Raw genomic sequence first — 25,572 nt, 5'->3', positions numbered from 1 at the left:
CAAGTTCTGCTCAATTATTACATGCTCAGAAGGAAAACAAAACACTGCCAGAGAAGAAATCCCAAATGTGCTCCACTGCCACAGAGAGCTGCAGATAGTGGACAACATGTGAGACTTATTATGCTGCAGGCCTGTAGCCAAGCCCACAATATTAAGAATAACAAGCAATCTGATGGCTGTTTAGAACATTTTGTTTTCTATATAGGACTGAAAGGAAATCATAATTCAAACATGGTATATCACCAGTTAAAAGAGACCGTTTCCCTGCGAGAACCTGTGGCCTCTCCCAAGCACTCTGGGTCTGAAGCCACACCGGTTTGTCACGGCATCACAGTATCTTTTGAAGGAACAATCTGGAATGATTTAACATTCCCAGAGGTGCAACTCTGTAGCTTATCCAAACAGAACAGATTTTGCTGAGGTTGGAAGTTTACCATGAAAACGTCTGATTTACCCAGGAAACTGCTCGAGAACATCTCAGGCAGATAAATACGTATTATTCCAGCTGGAATAGGCATTTCTTAAAGGAACACCCAGTTCAGAGACTCCTCACTGCCACGAGACTCTTAGGGGGTGTAGAACAGACGGGCAGTGCTCTGTGCTGAGGGTACACACAGCCCTGAGCCCCCAGCAGCTCCTTCATGCAGCTGTGCCAGAGGAGAGCACGGTCCTTCACACACAGGCAGGAACTGTCACTGAAAGGATTCCTGGACCTCAGGCCATGGAAAGCATGCAACCACACCTGCACAAATGAAGTGTTAACCCACTCTCCACGACTTGTCAGGTAATGGACGCTGGCTGCCCAAACAGGAAAACTGGGTTGCAGAGACAAGAGCATTCACCTCATTGAACTTTAAAGGATCACCCTAGCTAGCACTTTTGGGATGTTTCCAGTTGTACCTGCAACAATTGCTCTCATTCCAATAAGACATTCATTAGGCTGTAACTTTCCAAAACAAAAGTTTGCAAGTTATAATGACAGAGAATTCAGAGCACCTTCTGGAATGTAATGTCCTGAAGGTACACATACACAGCCTCACAAAGTGAGCCCAAAACATGCATTCCCCTCAATCAATGCTTTCCTAACTACCATAAGCAGGAGACATTGTGTTCGAGCACACTGTGTGGGTGGCAGCAACGCTTGGAATGCTTCCTCGTGCATTGCACTGAGATACAAGGTATTGTGGATGAAACGCAGCGTATCTGAATCCTTGCAGTGCCATTCACGGCATAACCTGCACGGGTAGAATCTGCCTTTGCAGCCTGACCTCATCAAAATACTGACGCAGCAACCAAAACACAACTTGTATCTCTCACCTCTAACTAGAAATACGATTACTTATCACTGAAATAACATCCACATAACACTGAACACAGTAGCTGTGTCATGGAAAAAGTGAACACAATCACACAATCTTATCTTGTTTCCTAATTAAGAACTCACTTTTACGGACGCTCAGATGTTAAAAGAAAAAAAATAAAAAGTCAGTCCTATTAAAAGAGGTGGAAAATACCACTACGTGGAAATAACAAGACCTCAAGCATGTTTGCACAAAGTCCTTTGACACATTTTTTCCCAAAGTACTGCCTGACCAACACACAGAACAATGAAAGCACGGTAAGACCTCACCTCGATGCAGACGGACATTTTAACTTGGCAAAGCTCTACATCGCTTCTGGCAGTGTCTACACACTCAAAACCTGCTACTACCCCTATGGGGACCTATGTGCAAGGCATCTCAACAAAGACACTCCCACCTCAGAACACTGCTATCGACTTCTACTAATGTGAGTAGAAGTCAAGGCTGATTGATGGACTATTTTAGCCAAAGTACGCTTCACATCCTGCATCATGAATTAATCAGGCTTGCTTTCCTTCTAAGGCACTGTGATGGGAAGCCAATCGTTCTGAGCCAATGGGTAGCCCCACTGAAGCATTTTGTATGGTTTCCAGTTGTCTGCTTCCTTCTGCCTCTCTGCATAATAGCCCACTGCCCATAAAATTCAGCTCTGCTTCCCCTGGCAGCCACTTAAGCCAAAGGCAGCTGGGTCCAGGCTATGCTCAGTTCATAGGAAGGTGATCAAGAGGTCATTCTCTCAACTTGGCCTTGAAAAGAGAAAGACCCCAGCAGGAGGGATGATACCTCCATTCGGGGAGCAAGGCAATTTCCAAAAATAAATCTGGACTTCGTTCAGTGGCACGTGCCCGATTCAGCCAGGAAAAAACTTCCCCTACAGGCAACAGCTGAGCTCAGAAAGCCAAGATCCTCCTGCAAGGCATCAGAAGTCCTACAGTCCACACCACTGAACCATTCCATGCACCGGGGCTTACACTTCCCACTGCCCATTTTTACTGGCCCAGACTCTTTCCACCATCCTGCAGGCCTGGACAACCTCCTACCTGTCCTGCATTAACAGCCCAGCACAGAGCAACCCCACAAAGGTTGATCCAGCCCAGACCCATTCCTGCAGCAGCCAGAACTGCACCTGCAGAAGAGTAAACGCCTAAGAAGGAGCACAGGGACAGGCAACAAGACTTGCAATAGAGACTCTAGAAAAAGAAATTTTCTGTAGCATTAAAACCAGTGCAAAGTTCTTCTTTCTCCAGATATGCATAAATATGAAAAAATGCAGAATACACGTGCATTAGAGACAGAGAAGCCCAAGGATGGAAATTACCCAAAGCACAGTGAGACCAGAGATCACCTGTGCTGGGCACTGGGAGAGTACAGCAGGGCTCCTGCCTTGAAGAACGCATCAAGACTATACCACACACAAGCAGATGAGTAGAAAAAGAACATGGGCAAGCAATAAGGAAGCACGGTGCACAGATACACCATTAACAGCTCAGGTTTGGGGATGGAGCCCCCTCCAGCTTCACTGAACTAAAACACTTGCCCGACAGGTGCCCACCTGTGACCTGCTCGCTCAGGAAAGCTTGGGCTACGTGAAGACTGGGAAACACAGGAGCACCAGTCCCACATTGGTCACTGTGGACTGTGGCCACTGGCAGGACTCCTCCAGACCTGCTGACTCTACAGACCTGACAGCACTCCACGTTAGAGCCATGGCCTCTGAAGGAAGAATCAGCTTCCATTAGCTTCTTCCCATCTTAGCAGATGCAGTGCTTGAAGATATCCCAGAGACGATATTTCAGATGAATTTCACAGACGTTTGCTGCGAGCTGCTGTGTCAGATGGCTGCCCCCTGGGCTATCAGCACACAAAGAAGCTCGTGCATTAGAACAAGCATCTATCTACACAGCGCTAATGGAAACTGTCCTTGTGAGAAGACACAGGATTCACTGGGCCAAAAACCAGTTGTACAAACAGCTTTGGGACTGATACACATTACTTCTCACCTGCTGGCATCCTGCCGCCCATGTAACCCACTTCTACACTCCTCTACACTCAGTCTCACTATTCTCAGTCATTCTGCCTGTGGCTTACCCGAAGCAGTTCTCCTGTCCCTAGCTCCTGGAGCACTCCCATTTGTGAAGCCCGTGTACATGCACATCCTTCACCATCACTAAGCTCTGTGCTCTGCATATGCAAATTTTTTCTACAGGAAATCAACCTCGTAATTCTGTCCTGCTCTTCAAATTCCAGCTTGGGAGTAACCTGCCCACACATGAACAACACCTCAAGTCACTTTAAAGCTATGAAACGATCGCTTGCTTCCTGCTGCGCACAACAGCCTCTGCATGTGTCATCAAAAGGTGCACAGGCTTTTCAGTAGACACATGTTGCAAACTCCTTCACACCTGCTGCCTGCCGAGCCCAGCACTCCCTTGGGCACCACAATCACAGAGGCTTTCTCTAGTAGCTTGGAGTATTTTGTAATGTTTCTACTCCAGCTCATCTGGCAATTCAGTCACTAGGTTCCTCCCCACAAACACATCCATCTAGCAAAGCCCTTTTACAAAGGCTGGTACCCTGCCGCCCTACAGGAACATTACCCCCCAGCCCCCCTCCTCTTGAATTTTACACCTTTAATTTTTGTGAAACACTTGAATGCATCATTGCAGACAACACAGCCCAGGGATGCAAGGAAACAGGGTGACTTCCTGAATCTGCCCTGTAACTCTCATGAGAAGACCTGATCAGAGTCTGGACAGATGAGTGGGACACCCACCCACCTCGATAACACATCGGGCACCTCCTGGCTCCAAGACAGGTGTTCACGGGCACATCTAGCCCGGACCATACCTTTAACCATACAGACAGTGATGACATCCACACCACCCAGCTTGTCTCCAAGCTCTGACAGAGATACAACTCTGAGTTCAGCTGGCAGCACAGTGAATCCTTCCTGTTGTCCCCTAAGGTCTGGGGTGTAGATGCAACAGGCCCGCGGATGCCCGGTGGCCACCGCTTGGCTTCAGGGAAGCGGCTGTAGGGCCATCACCGTTCACTTCGGGGGCAAAGAGGCAGCTTTCCAGAGCACAGCCCGGACGGTACACCCCCTTCTGAGATCCACGGCCATCGCGGCACACGCTCGCCAGGGGCTGTAACATGGAGGCAGCCGCGCTCCAGCGCTGTGCCCCCTGCCCCGCCGGTCCCCGGGGCCGCTCCCGCTGGAAGCACAGCGGGGGCCCGGCGGCCGGGGCTCGCTGCGCACCAGCCCCCTCCCGGGGCCGGGCCTCTCCGCCACCGCGGAACGCGGCCCGGCGGGGCAGGGATGCTGCGGGGGCCGCCTCCTCCCCGGCCCCGCACGGCCCCGGCGGCGGGGCGGCTCACCTGGGCACGCAGCTCGGCGCCGAGCGGTCGATCTCCCACGTGGCGAAGAGCTGCATGGGCACCGGCACCGGCGCCGGGCCGGCCACCGCCATCGAGGCCGCCGCCGCCACGGCCCCGCCGGCCGCGGCCGCCGTCCCCGCGGCGGGGCCCGAGCCCGGCGCGCCGCCCGCCGCCGCCGCCGCCATCGCCGCCATCCCGCCGCCGCCGCCGCCGTTGGCGCTGGGGGGCGGCGCGAGCCCCTCGCCTCAGCGACGGCCTCCGCCCCGGCGCGCGCGCGCGCGCGCCCGCTCCCCGGCGGCCCGCGACCAATCAGAGCGCGGCTGGAGCGCGGGCACGAGCCAATCGGAAAGGGGAGAAAGGGCGTGGGCCGCGAGCGATGGCGAAGAGCCAATCGGAGCCGAGCGGGAGGCGCGACCGGGGCGGCCACCGCCCAATCGGAGAGGCCGGCGGGGCGGGGCCGGCCAATGGGAGCGCGCCGCTGCGCCGGCTGGGCGGGGGGAGGAGGGCGCGGCCGGGCTCCCTTTAAAGCACTTCGGCCCGCGGGGGCGCGCCCAGGGGCGCGGTCGGGCGCGCGGCCCGGTGCGGGGGCCGGTCCGTCTGTCCGTCCGTCCACCCACCCGTGCCCGGGCAGAGGCGGAGAATCCCCGGGGCTGGCCAGGGCCTCGGCCCCGCGCGAGCCGCTGTGCGGGGGGCGGCGGCGAAGACGTCGCCGGGAGCGCCCGTGGCGATGGCGATGGCGATCCGTGGAGCGCCGCGAGGAGAGGGTGCCCTCAGCGGGGTGAACTGCAGGGCCGGCCAGCGGATGGGCTGAGGACCAACAGAGCAGCTGGACCCGGGGCCAGGGCGGGTTGAAGCCAAAAGGAAGCCGAGACCTCTGACTGACTCTTTCCTCGAAACATCTGGGAACTCCAAACGTGCTCCAGGGAGAGAGGCAGAAATCCCCTTCAGTCACACGGAACGTCTCCAGGGGAATGCAGCAAGTGGTGGCTGCCATGAGCAAAAGCTATTTGTGACCTGGAGACAATGCCCAGAACCTCCAGCAACTGAGAAAGCATCACAGATTATAAAGCGTGTGCAGGGCAGAGCCTCCCTAGGGACAGAGCTGAGGGCAAGCCAGTGACACTGCAGATGGACAAGTGCACTCTGTTCTGGTAGAAAGCATAAAGGTTCCCCTCCTGGACCTCGCCTCCAGCAGAAGTGTCTGTCTGAAATGGCTCTGCCTCTTGAAAAAATGGGACATCAGAGAAATCAAATCATCAGAGTAGGGTGGTACTGGTGGAGGGCTCCTGAAAGGGAGCAGAGACGGTCGAGAGTTGCATTGAAAACTATGTGAAAGAAACAGCCAAGTCATCAGTGGTCAAACCAGAAAACAAAGAAAAGCCGGCAGCTTCTGCAGGGACCTGTGCTCCTCGGTGCATTTAGCAGTGACTGAGTTTTCCGTGGATGCAGTGTTATTCCAGGCAGACTGTAAAATGTGGCTCATTCCAGTGGAGGAATTAGACTTTGAGAAGTGGTAGCAGCAAAATCTTGCAAAGCAGCCTCAAACATCCACGATTTCTACTGTCAATCTTGAATACAGCACCAGTGTTTTCAATACATTACCAGTAAACATTTCAGGGGCACCTTCCTGGATACTCATGTATAGTTTGTAGTCAGTCTCTTGCACTTCTTTTTACTTGTGTTCATCAGTTCTGCATTCCCTCTGCTGCTGAGGTTCAGGTTGGTCAGTAACATGCTGGCAATTCACATCAGATTCCAGTTTGACTAGGTGGGTAATCTGAGCCATCATCAAACTTTTATTTTTTTTCCCCTGCCCACTTTCCTAGCCTATTTCTGTATCTGATAAATGGCATGGATCACAGCCGAGTTCCCCAGAACTCCTGACTTGCTCACAAAACAGCTTGATTGCTGCTTTAATGCATTTGCTTTCCTTTAGTAAGTCATTAATGCACAAGAGGACCTTTGCTTTCACCCCTGACTGCCTTGGTTCTCTAAGAACATTTTCTAGGGGATCTTAGCAGAGACGTTTGTGTAAGAGCAGCTGAACCAAGGATGAGCTGCATTTTCATAGCATTCTGCCAATTAATGTGGAAACCTTGGTTTTGCAGCCGGAGAGAGTCACACAATGGTCATGGCCTTATTCTCAGCATTTTTACCCATCATTGTTTGACCTCAGCTAGGTAACACCATTGCCTTTCCCAAAAGCAGCTGACTGCTTCAGAGGAGCTTGCTAAATCTAGGGTCTTGATGTATCCTAAGAAAACCCACTGCAGTCCCTCCCCAGCTGTTTGCTTTCTAGTCTGAGTCACCATTCCTAGGAATTTGTATGGTACTTTAATAGCATTGGGTGCTCCAGGTTTTCAGCGATACCTGCTCACTTCCAGGAGACCAGAGGCACCTCCCTGCTGAGCCCAGGGCAGAGTGCTGAAGGGACTGCTTTCCCGAGGGCTGTCTGTCCTGTTGCTCCCCTGGGCAGCCTTTCCCCCACCTTCCTGAAGGACGTCCATCATTTCCAGCCACCTCTCACACTCTGTAGCCAGGCTGTGGGGGCCACTAAGCTCTCATGGAACAGTTGAAGCTCTCAGCATGGTCCCCAGCCACTGCCAGCCTTTCTCCACAGCCACTGCTTGCTGTTCCTTGCTGACAAACTTCCTCTGCTTCCCACAGTTCCCCTTTGAGGATGTTTACATGGCTGATGGATTTCTCCATCTCTCTCCCAACAACCTTTGAGCGCATAGCTCTCACTGCCCAAAGGGACTTTTCAGTGCCAATGATGGGGTGCAGGTTTCATGGGCAGAACAGGGCTAACCTGAAGATGCTTTTCCACCCATGTCTGGAGCCAGCAGCAGCCAGAGAGCAGCTGTGTGCCAGGGCACCCTGGTGTGCCCTCTCTGATTTCCTTCCATTTTATCCATGATACAGATGCATCCACATACCAACTCTGGCGCCCCGGTTCCAACGTCGTGCTTTAGAGAAGCACAGAAGTATCTGTTCATGCTCTGGCTCCTTATTTTTATGTGCCTTGTTAAAGCAGCTCTTTACCGCTTCCCACGCGAATGTTGTCACCTCCCGTCCTCATCTCTAGTGGAGACTCAGGGGTTTCATGATTCCAGCTCATGGATGAATCATCTTGTCTTTAGCCCCATTGCTTGGTAGCTTCCTCCAGCACCCCTCTCCTGCATGGATACCTCTGTGGTGTTCCTCTCCGTGGATGCCTTCATGGACAGAGGCCCTTTGCTCCTCCCTGCATCCTGCAAGACACTGCTCGGGTAGCGAGAGCCAGTGCTTCTGCGTCCTGGAGGAAAGAAGGAGAAATTTGCAGTGTCAGCTTGCCCTCTTGTGCCTCACATTGCTCTCCACTCGAGTTGCAAGGTCTCCTTTCATTTTTGAAGGCAGGTTGCTTTGGCCGCTTTGTTTCCTTGCTCTTCTGGGGATTGCTGTTTATTCCTGGGTTAGGAGAACGGTCCCACAGCCAAACTCCTTACCTTGTTGCACCTGTCTAACCCAGAACTCTGCTCCCTTCACACAGGAGCTCCACCTGTCTGCATCAACCAGTCCACATCCTGTCTTCCAAAATACATGTATCTACAACAAACACTTCAAAATCAGAGAGGAAATACACTGAAAAAGCTTCCCTGTGTAGCTAAGACCTAAATCACTTAGAAGAAAGTTTGGAGTCAAATGCAATAAGCTGCTGAGGCTGATGGAAGAGCAGTTGCGGAGAGGTACGTCCACCAGGGTAATAGAAACCTCTTGCCCTCCCTGGCCGGTTTTATGCGCACACAAGCCCCCGGAGGTGCCAAGCCCATCTGCACTAGACCCGGCGAGGCTGGGGCTCTCCTGACCCCGCGGTCCAGCACAGCTGGGTGTCAACTCACGGAGGTGCACGGCTTCCCCTGCCTTCTCCACCCAGCAAGGAGATGTGGCGGCCCCAGTCTGTGCTGGAGGGCACACATCCTTGTCAGCCCAGGCTTCCTAGGGCGCCACAGGTCCGCCTGGGGCCTCTGCTGGGCTGCGGCCGTGCGGCTCCGGCCGGGCAGGACCGTGGGCCGGACTCGGTTGGGCTGCAGGGGCGGCCCGGGGCGGGTAGGACGGGGACGGCGGTTGCGGCGGGAGCGAGCGGGGCAGGGGCACGGCGGGCGAGGAGCGGCGGGCGGCCCCGGGCACGCGGGTGAGGCGGGGGCCGCCGCAGTCCCCGCCCGCCGCCCCGCCGGGAGGGGCCGAGCTCCGCCGCCGCAGAAGCGCCGCCGCCGCGCCGCAGAGGCCGCGTTTTCGGCGATGCCGCGCCGGGCCCGGGGGCCGCCGCCGCCGCAATGAGAAAAGGGGAGAGAAAGACGGTTAAGAGGGGAAAGGGGGTGGGGGGGGGGGTAAGGCCAGGCACGCTGCGGGCGGGGGGCTCGGGACGGGCGGGACCGGGGCCGCCCCGGCGCTCCCGGGGGACGGAGCCCGGCGGGGCGGCCCCGCTCGGGCCCCGGGGCGGGCGTCCGGCCGTGCGGCGGGGCCTGGGGGGGCCCCGGCCCCCGCGGAGGCCGGGCCGGGCCGTGGGGCGCCAGGCGGGCCAGCCCCCGGCCGTGGGACACGCTCCAGCTGTGCCACATCCGCGGGCTCCCCCGTGCCCACCGGCCTCCGCTCCCTCCCCCTGAGAGGCACCTGTGTCTGACAGGTTCAGGCTTCGCTGCCTCCCGCAACGCGCCAGGATGCTGCTGGGCCCAGGGATGCACCACTGCGCCGGACGCCTGCTCCCTCGGCCAAAAAGCAGGAGTTCAGGTAGCTTGTGCCCAGGGCCCTGTGCCGTCAGTTTCAGCACCAGGAGCATCCACGTGCAGGGGCGACCATTAACCGTGCGGCCTCCGTCCTGCTCCCAAGCGTTTGGGTCAAGCGTCACCTACACGCTGTCCCCCGGATGAGCAGGATGGTGTCCCGGGGCCCCTGCACAGCCCAGGCGTGGCAGAGGCGGGCTCTGCGTGGGCAGCCCTCGTGCAGCACTGTGCCACACAGTCATCAGCCCAGTTCCATCCTCCATTTCATCCGGGGGGCTGGCTCCCCTCCAGAGCAGCTGCCAACTTGTGCCTGGTGAGGCTCCGGCTCTGTCCTCCCTCCTTCCCTCTGAAGGCAGCTGCCTGCAGCTGTGCTTGGTCAGGGGGAGGGAGTCTGACAGCCCTGGTGCTGCACAAGACAATCAGGGTGCTTTTGGGGACAGTGCTTTGCTCTGCCCCAGCCCACGAAAGCTGAGCATCCCACAGAAATTCAGGGCCTGCTGCAGAGCTCCTTGTGTCCTGGAGCTGTGGGCTCATGCTGCTTTTCCTTGCTTTCAGTTTATGGTGCTGGGGCAGGGTAGGCATTGCCAAATAGCTCTAGGCAAGTTGGGTGTTGTGAACCTGAAGCAAACGGAATATCGGGCCAATTTTTTCCATCCCACCCCACAAGACAGCCAGGTTAAAAAAAGCCAGGCTTCATCTTGTGCTGTGCATGAAAATAAAGAGACTAAAAGGAGGGTCCTGGATCATAACCCTTAAGGGCCTGCTTGACTTAAACACGTAAGTCTTAACATGCCTTGTGGGGGGAAAATATAAGCAGTACCGCTGCCTGGGAATCCCATGGAAAACAAGGCATGGTGACAGAGGGTAGTCAGTAGGATGAGCTACCAGAGAAGCAGTGGGATCCCAAGTGCCTGAATTGTCCCAAGTGTCCAGCTTGCCCCACCATGTGCCTCCTAGGAGCTGGGTTTCAGCCAGCACATGCCACCAGGATGGCCTGGTTGGCATCAGGAGCTCTTTGGCTAGAAATCTGCAGGTTTGGAACAAGCCAGGCACATAGGATGGGAGAAATCTATGAATGGATCCCTCCCTTCTTTCAGCCATGCACAGCTGTTTGGAGTGGCAGAAGGGGGCCCAAGGGTGGGGATAGGAAATCTCAGCAACCTGATGACCCTGCCTGTTCCTCTGTGCAGGATGGTCCCCCCACCACCTGTCAGCAAGCCCCACGTCTGCCTCTCCACCGTGCTCATCATGACCAGCCTCGTCCTCATGGATGCCTACCTGGTGGAGCAGAGCCAGGGCTCCAGGAAGCTGGGCATCTGTGTCATGGTGGCGGTGGGTGACATATGCTTCCTGCTGGTTCTCCGCTACGTGGCTATCTGGGTTGGGGCCGAGGTAAAGACAGCTAAGCGAGGATATGCCATGATCCTCTGGTTCCTGTATGTCTTCGTTCTGGAGATCAAAGTCTACTTTGTATACCAGAATTATAAAGCTGACCGGAAAAGCTTGGATCTCATAGCCCGCAAAGCGCTGACCTTGCTGCTCTCCATCTGCATCCCAGCTCTCTACGTGTTGTTGGTGGCCACAGAGCACATGGAGTACGTCAGAACATTCAAGAAGAAGGAAGATCTCCGCAACCGCCTTTTCTGGGTCATTGTGGACATGCTGGATGTGCTGGACATCCAGGCCAACCTGTGGGAGCCTCAGAAGAAAGGGCTGCCGCTCTGGGCCGAGGGCATCATGTTCTTCTACTGCTACATCTTGCTCCTGGTGCTGCCGTGCGTGTCCCTGTGCGAGATCAGCATGCAGGGGATCGGCATCGTGCCGCACCGGATGATGCTGTACCCCATGCTGAGCATGCTCACCGTCAACATCGCCACCATCTTCATCCGAGGCAGCAACATGGTCTTCTTCAGGGATGCCCGGGTCTCCAGCATCTTCATGGGCAAGAACATGCTGGCCATTGGGATGAAGGTCTGCATGTTCGTGCAGTACCAGCGGCACCAGCGCCACAGCCCCCTGGGGCCGGACCCGCAGCACGGCGCCCCGGCCCCGCCGCCCGCGGGGCTGCGCAAGGCCCGGGACCGACCCGCCTGCCCCGAGGAGCTGGCCCAGGACAACACGTGACGAGCCAGCAGCCGCCGTGCCAGGGCGTCCCCGTGCCTGGCCGCACCTACGAACCCGGGGCAGGCCGCGGAGCTCCTGCCCGGACAGAGGGCGACGACCCTGCTCCCTCCTTCCCTGGGCGAAACTGCTGGGGGCCCGAGGGGCGCACGGCGAGGCCCTGCAGCAGCCTCCGTAAGGCTGCAGAGCAGTTCGGAACCTCAGCACCGCACCTGGAGAAACGGCGCAGCAGGGGAGGGGTCGGGGCCGCCCGCCGTGAGCCGTGTGTGTGCGAGGCCAGGCAGCCCCACCCTGTGCCAGGCTCCCCACCAGTGCTCCCTGTGCGGCTCTGCTCTCTGGCCAGCCAGGGTGCCACGCGGGGACGCAGCGGGTCACCCGCTTTTCTGTCGTGGTTGGCCCCGGCTCCAGTGTGGTCCTTGGCAGCAGCCTGCTCCCCACCCTGTGAGCCGAGGGCCCCACGCAGGGGGAGCAAGGCCTGGCCTCCCCCTGCCGTCACCCCTCTCAGCCAGCTGCAGGCCTGGGGGGACCCAAAAAGGGGTGACTGTCCTTTTTTTGTATCTCCCTCTTTGCAATAAAACACTTGAGCCCTGCAGCCTTTTCGTGTCTGTGTTGCTGCCAGTGGGCAGATCCCCCCACTCCTGTGGGGGCCTTGTGTGACTGGGTGTCAGTTCAGCTGCAGAATGTGGAGAGGTGACCACCCAGGGCTGGGGAGAGCAGCCCAGGCCACTGGAGCCATTCCTCCTGGCCCACGGGTGCTGTGAGCCTCTGGTGGGCTCCCATGCTGTCACTGGCAGGGTGAGCGTGGCAGCGTTGTCACCCCTGCCTGTGTGCCACAACTGCAGCCAACAACATCAACTGGGACCAGTCATGCCCGGGACACCCACAGCCAGTCCCCACGCTCTGCCTGGAGGGACAGCGGTGTAGGCCTGTCCAAATTGCCCATGCCACCTCTACTGCCTTCCCCCAGTTCCACCAAGCCCTCTCACCAGGGCAGAACTTGCATCACCCACAGGAAGTACAGTGGAGGCAGGTGGTTCAGCAACACCCTCAGGCCAGCTGACCTGCTCCTTGCTCCGTGTTTTGCTCCCAGAAAGGCCTGTCCCCAGGCCCCAAACACCTGCAGCCACCCACAGAGCACAGCTGTGCCCAGGCACTGTCCCAGCACACCCTGACCTGTCACACTGGGGTCATCTCCTTGTCAGCACAGCCATGGCAGACAGGGACAAATGGAACAGGGAGGAACAAGAGGAATGGTGGGATATTGGAGAGAGGCACTGACTCCCCTAAGGTCAAACACTTTTGACTCTTAACAGCACTGACAGTGGGAATAAAGGTAAACAGGTGCTTTTTCATACAGGATCAGTTTCCTGGAAGCACTAATAACCCTGTGGAGATGACCCTGAGAAACCAAGCTGCTCTGAAGGAGACCCTAAGCAGCAGTACCTGGGCAGTCACAGCATGCCCCGTGTATGGGGAAGGCCAGCCACACCTAGATCTGTATCACCAGGAGCAGCCCCCGTGGAGTGATCCTCTCACCTTGACTCATCTCCTGTGAGACCATCCAGACACTGATCCACCGGGCCACCAAAAGATAACTGTTGATTCTCTGGGCTGACTCCAGCTGAGTATGTGAAAGCTGTCAGAGGCTGGAGCACTGCTAGGAAAGGCTGAGGAAACAGGATTCCTTCACCCTTGGGAAGTCTTTGGGGAGACCTTACAGCACCCCTTTCCCACCCATCCCTCAGACCTGTGACAAAGCTGCTGAGACAACAGAGCCAGGCATTTCACTGAGAACAAAACAGTGATTATGGACTAACACCAGGCAGATTTCCTGGATGAGGGAACAAAAAGTTCCATCCTGAGAACATGAAGCAGTAGAGCAGAGGCCAAGAGAGGTGAAGGCATCTGTCCTTAGACATCACCAGATCCCACCAAAGCAGCCCTGAGCAACCTGAAGTCAGGGCTGCTGCTCTGATCAGGCATTGTCCCACATCCTTTTCTGCCTCAGTGGAAGTCTGGAAGAACCTGGAGTAGAGCCAGCAGTGCAGGACAGGACCCAGGCTTTCCCTGCTGGAGTTAGAAATGAGCAGGTGCCTGGGCAGACAGCTGTCATCACCAGCAGCATCTGCACGACACACTTGTCACCACCCAGGCGTGATCTAAACCACAAGCACAGAAGATACTTCAGCTACAAAAACCCATTACTTCCTTCAGTCCAGCCCCTGCTCTGCTGCATCACTGTACAGTGGAAGGCAGATCCTGGGAAGAGGGATAACCATTCTCCAGGCCTGGCCAAGACAAGATGAGCCAGTGCAGACAACAGCATGACTGTCCAACAGTCACAAGTTCTTCTGTGAGGGCAGATGGCGCTTGTCTTTGATGGCATTCCTCTTCCTCTTCTTGCTCAGGAAGCTCTCCAGCTTTCCACTCCTCTTCAGCTCTCCGTACTTCTCAGCTAGTTCCAATTTCCGCTTCTCAGCTGTAGAGGAGAGGGAAGTCAAGTTCTAAACTGAAGCCCAGAAGGTCTCTACAGAGCAGCTCCTCCTCACCTCTCTCTCTCCCTCCCTGGCCCAGGCTTAGCTTGTCCCTTGAGTAGAACAATCCCCCCACAGCTCTGTGGAACAGTATGGACACTTTGCTTCCACTGCTTGAATTCCTGCCAGCAGTATTCCCTCCGCATCTTCCTGCAGCGTGCTCACACCGAGTACTTACATTTCTTTAGGAAGAAGGGTTTCTTCCCCTGCTTGGCCAATTCCCTCTGTTGTCTTTTCAAAGACAGCTCCCTCTCTCTCAGCTTCTGCTGTTTTTTCTGTGCCTGTTCCTGCTGTGTCTGTACAAAAAGGACGGCCCGTGTCAGCGTCGAGGCAGACCTCAGGCCACACGTCCTCTGTGCCAGGGCCTCACAGAGGAGACGCTGCACTGAACTCACCATACGGTTCAGGAGCCGCTGAAGTTTCTCCTTCTGTTCCGTGTTCCGGCATTTCTTCAGCTGCTTCTGAACCATCTGAAGAAGAGAGCAGAAAACTGCATGACTGCCTGCCTGTCACCTCCACTGTGAAAAGCCTTCGAAGAAGTAGCCCCTGCCGAGCAAGGTTCTTCCAGGCAAGGACAGGCACAGAGCATCACCTCCTTCTCCTGCTTCTTGATGCTGTCCAGGAAGCTGTACGTCTTCAGAAATATTTCAGGCTTATACTCTCCAGACAGGTCATCAAATCGAGGGTCTCTCTGGACCTGCCAGCAGGGAAGGCAAAGGCAAGGGCTGTAGCCAGTGTTACCCTGTTAACAGCCTGCTTACTCTCCCTTCACAGATCAGCCAGATTTTTTTCCCCAGCAATGTTATGTTCCCATCACTGAAATAGGTTCAGTTGGCAAAGATTGAGCCGGATGGTCAAGGTGGCATCCCCAAAGTCACGCCTGCATGGAGTTTACCATGCAACAGACATCTACATATGTGAGTCTGCCACCCAGGAATAGCCAGGGATAGCAGCAGGAGTGCTGCTGTCAAACACCTCCAACTCCCAGGCCAAGAGCTGGCTGAGTGTTGTCAAGGTGACGGATTTGGGAACTCAGACCTATCTAGCTTTTCACAGATTAACTGGGTCCAGTCATGCAAAAAGGGAGGGACAAAAAGAGGTTCTCCAACTGTGGAAATTACCATCTTCCAATGATCCAGCAATGATAAATCAAAAGTTACATTCAGATTGGGAAGAAGATGGACATCTGAACTTCTGGGATTAGTACTGAACAATGACCATGGTTTGGTGGCACTCACTGCACCTTCTAGAAACATCTGGGTCACAAACTCTCAAGTTAACCTGCGGCTGCTCCAAGCCACCCGCTGTTCTCCCCAGGAAAACACTGCCACTGCCTGCACTCCCCAGTGGTCCAGCCCTGTCCTCCAGAAGCAGCCTGTGCCATCTGCAGTAGCTCCATTCCCATGTGTGTCCCTGGCAGCAGTGCTAAGGGAAGCCATGGACTGGGGAGGGGCAGCTCCCACCTTCTTCCTCACAGGGACGACTTGCCGCAGGAAAGGTACAGGCCTCTTGGCAGACATCTCCAGCGGCCTGGAAACAAGAGAAATCTTTTTAAAGAGGAGCAGACATCAGACATCAGGATGAGGCCCAAGCTAATATGCTGTAGAGAGGGTAAAAAGGCAAATGAACACGGACAAGCCACAGATGAGACAGCAGCAGAAGGATGAATGGAATTCCAGAACAATTGTCTGTGACTGTGACTCCAGCCAGTGAGAGCCAGGCAGAAGCTACTGATAAGCTGGAAGGGGTTTAGTAACCAGCAGGGCAACTATTTCAGGTCACAGTGGACACTATCATAGAGCTTGAGAAGCACACCGTGCCAAGGGTTACAAGTGCCTTAATGTAGGGGCTGTAAAGGGATTAAGTGCCAATTTAATTGTCAAGTGACAGGTGGCTGCTGGGGATGTGAAGAGGACAGGATACTAAGAGCTCTGAAAACAGCACCAGACCATCCCCAAATGAAACACTAAACTGACAAGCATTATTGCCCAGTACATTAAAGGAGATCTATGCCAGCTCCAAGGCAACACTACTGCTGTGAGGAGCTCACAGTGTAATTTCTGGAATGCAGAGAGCACACATACACATTTTTCTGGTCACAAAAGAGCCTCTTTACCCCTTTTTGCCTTGTTGCTGCTTCAGTGTGGCTTTGGTAGGCTTTGCAGTTTTCTTCCCACCAGGCACTTTCTTGCTCACTCTTGTCCTTGCATCACTCTGCACCCGCAGGAGTTCCTCAAAAGACATGTCAGATTGATCTGGAAGAGAGCAGAGGGCACACCTGAACTGAGCAGCTTCTCAAGGCACTTCTTCCCCCAGACTCCACCCAGAGGGATGTCTCAGAGCTTGAGACAGTGGCACAAGCGTAGTGGTGCCATCCGTGTACGACTGCACGGCAGAAAGAAACCCCTGCATCTCTGAGCCTTTGATTCCTCTCCCACTGATCACTTCAGTCTTTACCACTAGAACAGAGCAGCCTCCCTCTCTCCCCAGAGTGGCTTTGCTTCTCTCTCCACTCAACAGAGAGTGAGACCAGTACAAAGTTTTTACCTGGTACAAAGAGCAGTACAAGCTCTACACTGGGCACTGCCAATTCTGAGGGGTCACCTCTTAGTCCTGACTTTCCCACTTTAATGTTTCTTTAATATCCCTTAATGTCAGTATCCTCTAATGCCTCTTATAACCAGAATGCAAAAATATTATCATCTTTCTTATCATATTATTCTTTATTCTAGATTTATACCTCTAGCTGTTCAGAACCAACAGCTGAAAGCATTTCTTCAGTCAGCCCTTGGATATGCTCATTCCAGTCTGGTGCAAGGCAAGGAGGGGTTTGCACTGTGTCCCTTGTGGAAGGGAAGGCCTTGGCAAACTGACTTAGGTGGTGTTTGCCTGCTCAGCTCCTCTGAGCAGTGACAGCCACACGGCCATTCTGAGCCTCTGCAACACAAAACACCCCAGCTGTGGCCCAGCAGGGACAACCACAGACTGTGGTACCTTGGCTGGATGTCAGGTGCCCCCCAAGCTGCTCCTGTAGCCCCCTCACTCCCAAACCCTTCCCACACAAACACGAAACACTGCCCCATGAACAAGGTTTGTGTGTGCTTTGCCAAATTCAGAAAGCGACATGAGGTCACTCACATTGGCTCAGAGCATGGACTCATCCCAAGCACTCTCATCCTGGCAATAACCAAGACTTTCAGATACTACTCTCATCATCCAGAAAACATAATGGGCACAGCCAAAAGCTGCCTCAATAAATGTTTTCACTTTACTTGTTCTGAATGCTCAGGATTTCTGCTCTGATGGCACTCATTAGTGCTCTGAGGTGGGATACAGGAACAGTGACTATCCAGTCTGCTGCACACGGGACAAAGGAAATGTGAATGCAGCATGATTTCATTGCACTGCTTCCCCTAAACACCCTCCCCTTATCTGAACTCTGAACAAGGAACAGTCGAAAGGACAAAGAAAGCATCAAAAGAAAGGAATAATGATGTGGAAGGTACTCTCAGCACTTGGTAAGACAAGGCACCATCACTTGCACTCCAATATTTCATTTGGCTGCAATTCCAAAACAATACTGTTAAAATAGCAAAGACTTCAATGAAAATGACATAAAGACACCATATAAAATGATGCCAAAAGGAGATTTGGTATAAATCAAACAAAGCAAAGGCATGCACAGTTTCCACTGATAAAAAGTATTTCAATACTGGTACAGGAGACCAAACCTGACTACCTGAAGCCTAATGGGGAAAATGATTTCCACATGCTAGTATCAGTCCACGAAACACATCCTGATGCCTATTTGTAGGAGAATAAGTTAACCACTCACAGTGATAAAAACATCACTATAAGAAAAGAAGCCTGTTCTGGGGCAGAAGTGAATGGCCCCAGCAGGCATTCACTGCTGGGCAGCAGATTTGGCAACCGTGTGTGTGAAAAGGTTCTGGTTAAAAAGGCAGGATTAACTTATTTTCCTTGTTCCTTGCATTCTTTCTTAAGGACCTAATTTCCCCTTTTTTTTTTTTAATTCCTTTTTTTCCCCCACTAGAATATAACTTACCTGTTCTCTGCTGTCTCTGTAGTCCATTTAATTTTTCCTCCTGCCATATTTTCCCTTCATCCATTATTTTGTGGGTTGTTTCCTTCTTTTTGCACCTCTTGATAAGCTACTGTTACTTGCTGACAACAGGCCCATTTCCTGCTCTCTAGCACAGCCTGCTCGTGTTTCCTCTCCTCCCACAGACTCCCGTGACACACGGACACCTTATGCCTTCCTCAGCTGAACCTGCAGGGAGCTACACAACCTGCAGAGCACATCAGAGTGTCCAGGATGCAAGAACAGATGGCCTAATGAAATACCTGATATCTGCCCAGTCGTTCCCTGCTGAGATTAAATCAGTGCTGGAGTCTAATATAACTCCTTCTGCTCCAGAAACAAGATCACAGAGCGCCCTGACAGATGGCAAAAGCAAAACTGCCGTTCCCATTCCCATCCAGCTGTGGGAAGGAAAGAGTGCCTGTCAGTCAGTGATCCTCTCTCTGAGCTTTGCTCACCGTTTCATCACCAGAGGAAAACAAAATGCCTACAACAGATGGTGAGGCACCGTGCCCGCCTCTGAATCTCACCTCTAGAGATGTGCCTCCCCCAGGGTCCCACACAGACACACCATGGAGACCCTTTCACAAGGCAACCAGTGACTACCTCACACATGCGACACGCTGTGTTGTGCCCTGCAGTTGACACCAAAATCCACGCCCTCACAATTCCCTCCAAGGGCTTTTGCTGTACTTTTTGTAAGGTTCTCATTCTCACTTGGATCGTTCTGAGACGAGGAAACCAAACTGTGTTTGCTGCTGTGGATGAGAACCCCCAGCCCCTGACTCTCAGCCCAGGCTGTGCCCACAGCCACGCATCCCCTGCTTCTTCCACTCTCCTGGCCTGTGAGTGCCTCTGGAGCTCCTGCTCGTCTGCAGTGGCACAGAGCAATTGTCCCCGAGATGTGTGACATCCTCCACGGCAACCTGGCCCAGTGCGGGGTGTGTTCCTGCCCAGGGCAGGGCGGGAGGAACCGGCTCATCTCTGAGGTCCCTTCCGACCCGAACCGTTTTATGGTTCTGTGATTCCACGCGCTGCGAAGGAGACTGAGGAGAAGAGCCCCCTACACGTGTTTGTTTCAGGGACCTCTCACCCCGCTCCAGCCAAACCCTGCTGCTTATCCCGAGCTGCTCAGCTGGGCAGGCGAGGGAGGGATGCAGAGGATGAACGCGAGAGAGCACCGAGACATGTGGCAGCTGCTTTCCACCAAACGAGCGCCCGTGACGCCCCGACGGCGCCTCGGGCTGAGGCCGCCGGGCACCTTCACCTTTCCCGCCGGGCCCCCTCACCGTTCCCCTCACCTTTCCCGCCAGGCCCCCTCACCGTTCCCCTCACCTTTCCCGCCGGGCCCCCTCACCGTTCCCCTCACCTTTCCGGCCAAGTCCCCTCACCGTTCCCCTCACCTTTCCCGCCGGGCCCCCTCACCGTTCCCCTCACCTTTCCCGCCGGGCCCCTCACCGTTCCCCTCACCTTTCCTGCCAGCCCCCGCCACGCTCCCGCCGTCGTCGCTGTCGTCGCTGGAGCCAGAGCTCTCCTCCGCCACCTCCAGCCTCCCGAGCGGCTGCTCCGCGGCCGCCTCTTCCTCGCTCTCCGTGGCGGCGGCTCGTCCCCGTCCCCAGGCCCGGCCCCGTCCCGGCCCCATCGCCCTGAGCCCCGGCCCCGCGCCCCCGGAACGGCCCGCGCGGCACCGGCGGAACCGGAAGAGGCGGGTACGTGGAGGAGCGGCGTTTATTGTAGGGAGTTTGGGGGGTTGTTTTGCGGGGCTTTTGTGTTTTGTTTTGGTTTTGTTTTTACAAAAAATCGTTCCTTTCTGAGGAATGGGTCACGTACATAAAGGCCCTGGCGGCATCCAAGTAAGTATTAAGTGTTTTAAGTCCAAGATCTTTTTGCGCTGCTAGACCGAATAGTCCTGATGCCGCATTTTTCGCAGCCTAGACAAAGTTTCTAATACGAGCATTAAGTGTATGAAAGGGTTTGCCGTGGCCTCCAGCTGGATCAGCTGCAGCTGTGAGCAGTGACCAGCAGGCTGAAAGGAGCTGTGGTCACACACAGTGGCCTGCGTTAGGAAGGGTACAGCCAGCACACCAAGGGATGTCAGCATCTCTGCAGACTCGACACGCGTGAGAGCACACTGGGAATGTCGCATCCTATCTTCTGTTCGAAAGGAAACCGGAGGAACTGGGGAGGGTGCAGCAGAGAGTTCCCAAGGCAGACAGAGGCGTCGTCCTCGGCTTCCTCGGGACGGGGCCAGCGGCGGGGCGCGGCGGCGGGCGGCGAGAGGCTGTCGGCCAGGGCGCGGAGCTGCTCGGCCAGCCGGCCCAGGTCGCGGCCCGCGGGCGGGGCGGCGGCGCGGGGCTGCCGGGCGCGCAGGTGGGCCGCCTCCTCCTCCCTGCGGCGGACACGGGGTAAGGGACAGCCGCGGGTGATGCAGCCCCCGCCCCACCCCGGGACCCCGCTCACCTGAGGCAGCGGCAGGTGCAGGTGATGCAGCCGCCGTCCCTCCGCGCCCACACGCGCAGCCAGGTGCAGGCGCGGTCCTTGCGCAGCGCTCGCAGCACGGCGGTCCCCGCCGCAGGCCCGGCCCCGGCCCCCAGCGCTGCGGCGAGGGGAGGGGATCCGTGAGGCAGCAGCAGGGCACGGGCTGCCTGCATAGCCCGCAGGCTGCCCCGATGAGCTCTGCCGCCGGTCGCTAGTCTGGCCCCAGCGGCACAGAGGCCGCACAGAGCACAGTCAGGGCCTTAGCGGCCCTGCCCTCCCAAAGAGATGCGGCTAAAGTGGGCTTGTCCCTCTTCTGTATACCCTGGCAAAGCAGGGTGCCCACCCCCAGCTTGGAGTTACTTATAGGCAGCGTATGGGGTGCGTAAGCACTTCCCTGCCTCATCCTTCTTGGAGCAGGGAGTCACGACAGAGAGGGCTGACTTCGCTTTGTCGCTGCTGTCCTGGATAGCCGCGTTTCAGGCATAACCAGGCCGTGGAGCCAGCGGACAACACGCGCGTTCCCGGGCCTGACACTCACCCAGGGCCCTGTGCTGGGCAGCTGCCAGGTCAGCATCCTCAGGGTGCAGGAGGCTGTACCACGACTGACCGACCAGCTCCTCCCTGTGGTAGCCTAGGTGGTAGGTGACACTGGGGAAGACAAGGGGAGTGGGGACTGAGTGCTGTGCAGAGCACAGCGTTTGTGAGTCTCAGTGCTCGTGCAGTGTCTAGCCTGCGTCCCGTACGCAGGTTTGGTGAAGGGAAATTATTCTTGCCCCCTGAGAGGAACAGCTGGGGCTGTGGTGCGGGCAGGCACCCCTCACCTCTCCGTGACATCAATAAAGGTCATGTCCAGGAGATGCATGCTCTGGAATACGTCATCCTGGGAAGCAGCTTCGCCGTCTGTGGGCGACTGCACAACGGGTGTGCAGAGGGCCAGGAAGGCTGTGGTGGAGGGGGAGGGTGGCCAGCGCAGGGCCACAAAGCGCCCACACACTGCCACCACCCGATTGCCCCCGTGCTGCAGCCGGAAGGCCTTGGACGTGCGCATCTCGCTGACAAAAGTGACTTCTGCGGGGAAACACACCGTACAGAGCGGGTCAGGAGGAGCTCCCGGCTCCCAGCAGGGCTGGCCCTGGCTCTCTAATCACGGCCAAGGGCCAGAGCAGGCTGGCAAGATCCATGAGATGGATCCGAGGCCTCCCTTACCCCTGCCAGGCTCCTCCCGGGCAAGGAGGAGCTTCTTGTGCACATCCTCTCCCACTCGCCCGTCCAGGATGTCAAAGACCGTGTCCCCCTGGGCGAGCAGCTCCACCTGACAAAGAGGGGCTGCCCTCAGACTGTGCCTGTCTCAGTGGGCCCTGGCTGGCATCGTGGGTGCACAGCCCAGCATCCGCTGGGGAAGCATGCCGTGTGTGCAGTAAAGGCACCAGGATGGGTGTGGGGACAGTGACTGCAAGTGCCCAGCGAGCAGGCCTTACCACGGAGAGGCCCAGGACCTGAGCCACGTTCTCTGAGATGTAGACCAGCTTGCTGTCTGCTGAGAGCACAAGCAGGAACCCCGGGAGCAGGGAGAGCAGTTCTGTGCCAAGGGCCGGTCCCGCAGGAGGAGCCAAGCCTGCAGGGGAAGGAGGGCGAAGCGCTCTTGGATGAGGCAGGGGCAGTGCCCCGCGCAGAGCCAAGCGAGTGCGGAGTGCAGCCGTGCTGAGGGTACCTGGAGGGAAGAGCTGAGCCCCCCGCAGGCGGAGGCACACCAGGGCCATGGTGTGGAGGTAGGAGAGCCGCTCCTTCTCCTGTGCAGAGATGGGCAGCAGGGAGCGCAGCGCCTGCAGCTCCGCATTGATCTGGTCCCGGCGAGCCTTGGAGGCACTCTTGGTTGACCTGCAAAGCCAGCCAGCGTGTCCAGGGAGGGAAAGGGACAGCATTCCCTGCCTGTCACTGTGGGAAGAATTGCGAGCTCGGCGTACGGAGTGGAGATGCTCAGCACCTGTGCCAGCTGCTGCCTCTGGGAGAGCAAACCCTGTGGGCACAGGCAGAGTGCTCGAGCCTACGCAGGGGCACAGGCTGCTGCTGTGGCCGGTGCCTCTCCTGCTGGGCACCGGGCTGGACAGTGACCTCTGCCTTGGAGAGCCTACGTGACACACCCTCCCCACCAAAGCCCACAAGGACGGAAACTGCGTCCAGTGCCGGAATGTGCACCCCAGCCCAGTACAGCGTGCCTTTCCTCCTAAACCACCTAAAATACCTCTGCCCTCCAAATTCCTGCACCTCCTCCCCATGCGCCGGCTGGCAGTCCCAGTGTCCCAGGCTGGTGTCAGCTCCTCCAAGGGCCATCAGACCCTGCACCAGCCATCCCGGGGTTCTGGGGGGCCTTCCCATCCCTGGGGAAGGGCAGGAGGAGGGAGGGAGCTCACCTGAACGGCCTCGAGGCGCCGGGCGCCTGCTTGGCCCCGGCGGGCAGGCAGCTGGTGCCCGCTTGCAGCGGCCGGTGGCAGTGGCTGCAGAAGATGGTCATGCTGCTGGGGCTGGGATGGCCTGAAGCTGGCAGGGAACCGCTGCTCCTTCGCCTCCGGCTGCGGCTGAACCTGCTGACCCTGCTGCTCCTGGCCTCCTTTTGTACCCTTGCCGGGGTGCAGAGGCCAAGCCGCTCAGGGCGAGAGTTACCTCTTGTGACGCAACTCCAAACAGATCGGGGCTATTTTTAGAAGGCAGGCTACTAAAAATAGCCCTTGCAGCCAGCTGTAATTTGAGAGGGGAAGTAATAAAAGGAAGCCAGGGTCTTTAAAGTAAACCTGCCGCTCAGGAGGGGGCAGTGACACAGGCAGCAGGGATCCCCTGTGGGACACGCATCTGCCCAGCTCCTGGCAGCCCTGCAGAACATCCTGTGTCGTCTGCCTGACTGACTAGGAGCTGCTCTCCAGCATCACTGATGACTGAGCTGGTGCTGGGAGGAGCTGATCAGCCAAGAAAATACACTGGAGACACCTGGACCAAGGTGGTGAGCAGCGTCCCATGCCCAGGCCTGCAGCAGGCTCCTGGCAGAGGCAGGTTAGAGCCACAGCACGCCTGAACCCAAGAGAACTCTGAAAGACGAGTGGGCTGTCAGTGACCCCTCTCCCTGATGAGCCCGTTCTTTTCTTCCCACAGAAGAATTCTCCCCCGCAACGGTTTGCGCTCCTAGAGGCAGCTGGCAGGGGGTGCTGAGCCTTTCTGGAGCCTGTTGTCTCTCCTCCATGTCCCAGAGATTGTGATTCCTCTCAGTGCCAGCCATTCATGGACAGAATTGAGGAGTCTCTGTGCTCAGCCCAGCATAGGGACTCTGGGTGCTCAGGGGGCATTTCCTAGTGCCTGGCACCCTGCAAGGAGAGTAAGCTTGGTGCTTCAGTGCACGGCAAAAAGACCTCCACCGTTTATTTCACAGCCTGAGAGAGTGCCTGTGGCTGAGGCAGCTGATAGAGGAAGGGAGTTAGAGCTGCTGGACCACACAGGGTAGATGTTCACCTAAGTCCTCTTGCAGGTGCCAAGGATCACAAAGGATGAGCCCAGGCTGGGCTGCTCCCCCTCAGGCAGATGTGCTGCCACAGCACACCCTGTTTCCCTCCGGGCCAGTGATGCTCATCACCTCTCAGGGCTGCCAGTGTGTGAAGAACAAGCTCTTGTTGCAATTGTGGCACCTTCTGTTTTCTTGCCATGGGGTTTTCACTGCTCTCACACCCCTCCAGACCGCTCCACTGTGCTTGCATTGGCCTCTCCTGCAGGCTGAGGAGCCCAGGCACCTCTGCAACCTTGTGCTGCTGGATGAGCACTTGACCCTGGCTGGTGCCAGCCCTCAGGGCAGTGGAGACAGCCTGGGGCCTCTGCCACCCAGGTTCCTGGCATGCAGCCGTCACCATCGCAGCTGGTCCTGTGACTTTACATCCCAGGAAACATCCTGAATGCTTCCCTAGGTTTTTTTTTGGTAGCCCCACCATAGCTGCCACTGGAGCTCCTCTTCACATCACGCATGTTGGTAGGAAAGGGCTTGAGCACAGCCCTCTGTGCCACCCAGGAAGGCTGTTCCAGGCATCCCTCCAGCCCTGAAGTGGGAAGCTCCAGAGGATCCACCTACCCGAGGCAGCACAGCCCAGGAGACACACCATTTCCTTCTGCCCTCCTGCAGGGCAGCACAGCTCTGGGCAGAAGGCAGGTACCCCGTGGCAGGGCTGCTGGGGGGGGCCAGCTTCCCTTCCCAACCCCAGGCAGGGCTGTGGCTCACATCAGCCACTGCCTGCTGCTGCCACAAGCCACTGGTAGCCCACGGCTTCAGGGAAAAGCACCCGGTTCAGTCACGCCCCTCTCGCGCCTTTTCTCCCCCAGTTCATCTGCCAGGACACACAGAAACCGTGTCTGCCTCACCATTTATAAAACTTTCCCCAGCTGCTGTTTTACAGTGGGAGCTGGGCAGTGTCCAGCTGGGCCCAGGCCCCCGCACTGGGCTCAGCCTGGAGCTGGGGCCCGCCACTCAGTGCCAGGAAGCTGTCGGTGCCGGCAGGAGCAGGCACAGAGGTTCCTGCTCTCTTGAGGCAACGCAGGAACAGTTCAGGTTGACCCTGACATCAACCCCAGGGCCATGGCTGGTGGTAAGAGTCGATTCAGGCCCTTGGAAAGCGGCCGCACACCGGACAGCACAGCTGCAGTTCCACAGGCAAAGGGAAGGAAGCTCTAGAGCCACCAGTGAGGAGAGGGGTCACAGCTGTGCTGCTGGGGCCAGACAGTTTTTGCCCCAGTGGCCAGCTCTGCCTGTCCGCTCGTGCTGCCCAAAGCATGACAAGGGCAGAGGGAGGCCTGGCTAGGGCAAGACA

General features: G+C 56.5%; 5 protein-coding genes across 7 annotated transcripts in view; 1 reads left to right on the top strand and 4 right to left on the bottom strand.

The window, feature by feature from the left end:
* Nucleotides 1–4,924, bottom strand: part of LOC120751294 (phosphofurin acidic cluster sorting protein 1-like) — a 50,084-nt gene extending 45,160 nt beyond the window's left edge. Inside the window, exon 1 of one of the 3 annotated variants that reach the window (XM_040060870.1) lies at nt 4,740–4,924. In XM_040060870.1, coding sequence (XP_039916804.1) covers nt 4,740–4,924 — 185 coding nt within the window. Of the gene's footprint in view, nt 1–2,401; nt 2,428–4,739 lie in introns of those variants that run through there. The other 2 variants (XM_040060871.1, XM_040060872.1) reach the window with 2 other exon arrangements.
* A 337-nt stretch (nt 4,925–5,261) lies between these two features.
* LOC120751171 (proline-rich protein HaeIII subfamily 1-like) lies at nt 5,262–9,337 on the bottom strand. The gene is made up of 2 exons (XM_040060634.1): nt 8,618–9,337; nt 5,262–5,546 (listed from the first exon to the last, which is right to left on the bottom strand). Exons 1-2 carry the CDS (start codon nt 9,335–9,337, stop codon nt 5,262–5,264), a joined length of 1,005 nt encoding a protein of 334 aa, XP_039916568.1.
* Nucleotides 9,338–9,424: 87 nt separating this feature from the next.
* On the top strand, nt 9,425–12,205 carry LOC120751304 (transmembrane protein 121-like). The gene is given in 3 exon segments (XM_040060890.2): nt 9,425–9,475; nt 9,478–9,506; nt 10,690–12,205. Coding segments are annotated over 3 exon segments (1,002 nt in total). The 5' UTR covers nt 9,425–9,436; the 3' UTR covers nt 11,624–12,205.
* Nucleotides 12,206–13,402: 1,197 nt separating this feature from the next.
* Nucleotides 13,403–19,898, bottom strand: RRP36 (ribosomal RNA processing 36). The gene is made up of 7 exons (XM_040060894.1): nt 19,727–19,898; nt 16,271–16,409; nt 15,618–15,684; nt 14,747–14,851; nt 14,550–14,624; nt 14,333–14,450; nt 13,403–14,099 (listed from the first exon to the last, which is right to left on the bottom strand). Exons 1-7 carry the CDS (start codon nt 19,896–19,898, stop codon nt 13,960–13,962), a joined length of 816 nt encoding a protein of 271 aa, XP_039916828.1. The 3' UTR covers nt 13,403–13,959.
* Nucleotides 19,899–20,350: 452 nt separating this feature from the next.
* On the bottom strand, nt 20,351–25,452 carry NPAS4 (neuronal PAS domain protein 4). The gene is made up of 8 exons (XM_040060620.2): nt 23,146–25,452; nt 22,446–22,612; nt 22,213–22,349; nt 21,941–22,046; nt 21,556–21,802; nt 21,273–21,382; nt 20,717–20,852; nt 20,351–20,645 (listed from the first exon to the last, which is right to left on the bottom strand). Exons 1-8 carry the CDS (start codon nt 23,244–23,246, stop codon nt 20,351–20,353), a joined length of 1,299 nt encoding a protein of 432 aa, XP_039916554.1. The 5' UTR covers nt 23,247–25,452.
* Between the last annotated feature and the right edge of the window lie 120 nt (nt 25,453–25,572).

The sequence above is a fragment of the Hirundo rustica genome, chromosome 3, assembly GCF_015227805.2.
Source record: "Hirundo rustica isolate bHirRus1 chromosome 3, bHirRus1.pri.v3, whole genome shotgun sequence".
Lineage (NCBI taxonomy): Eukaryota > Metazoa > Chordata > Aves > Passeriformes > Hirundinidae > Hirundo > Hirundo rustica.
This window is presented reverse-complemented; position numbering and strand designations above follow the sequence as displayed.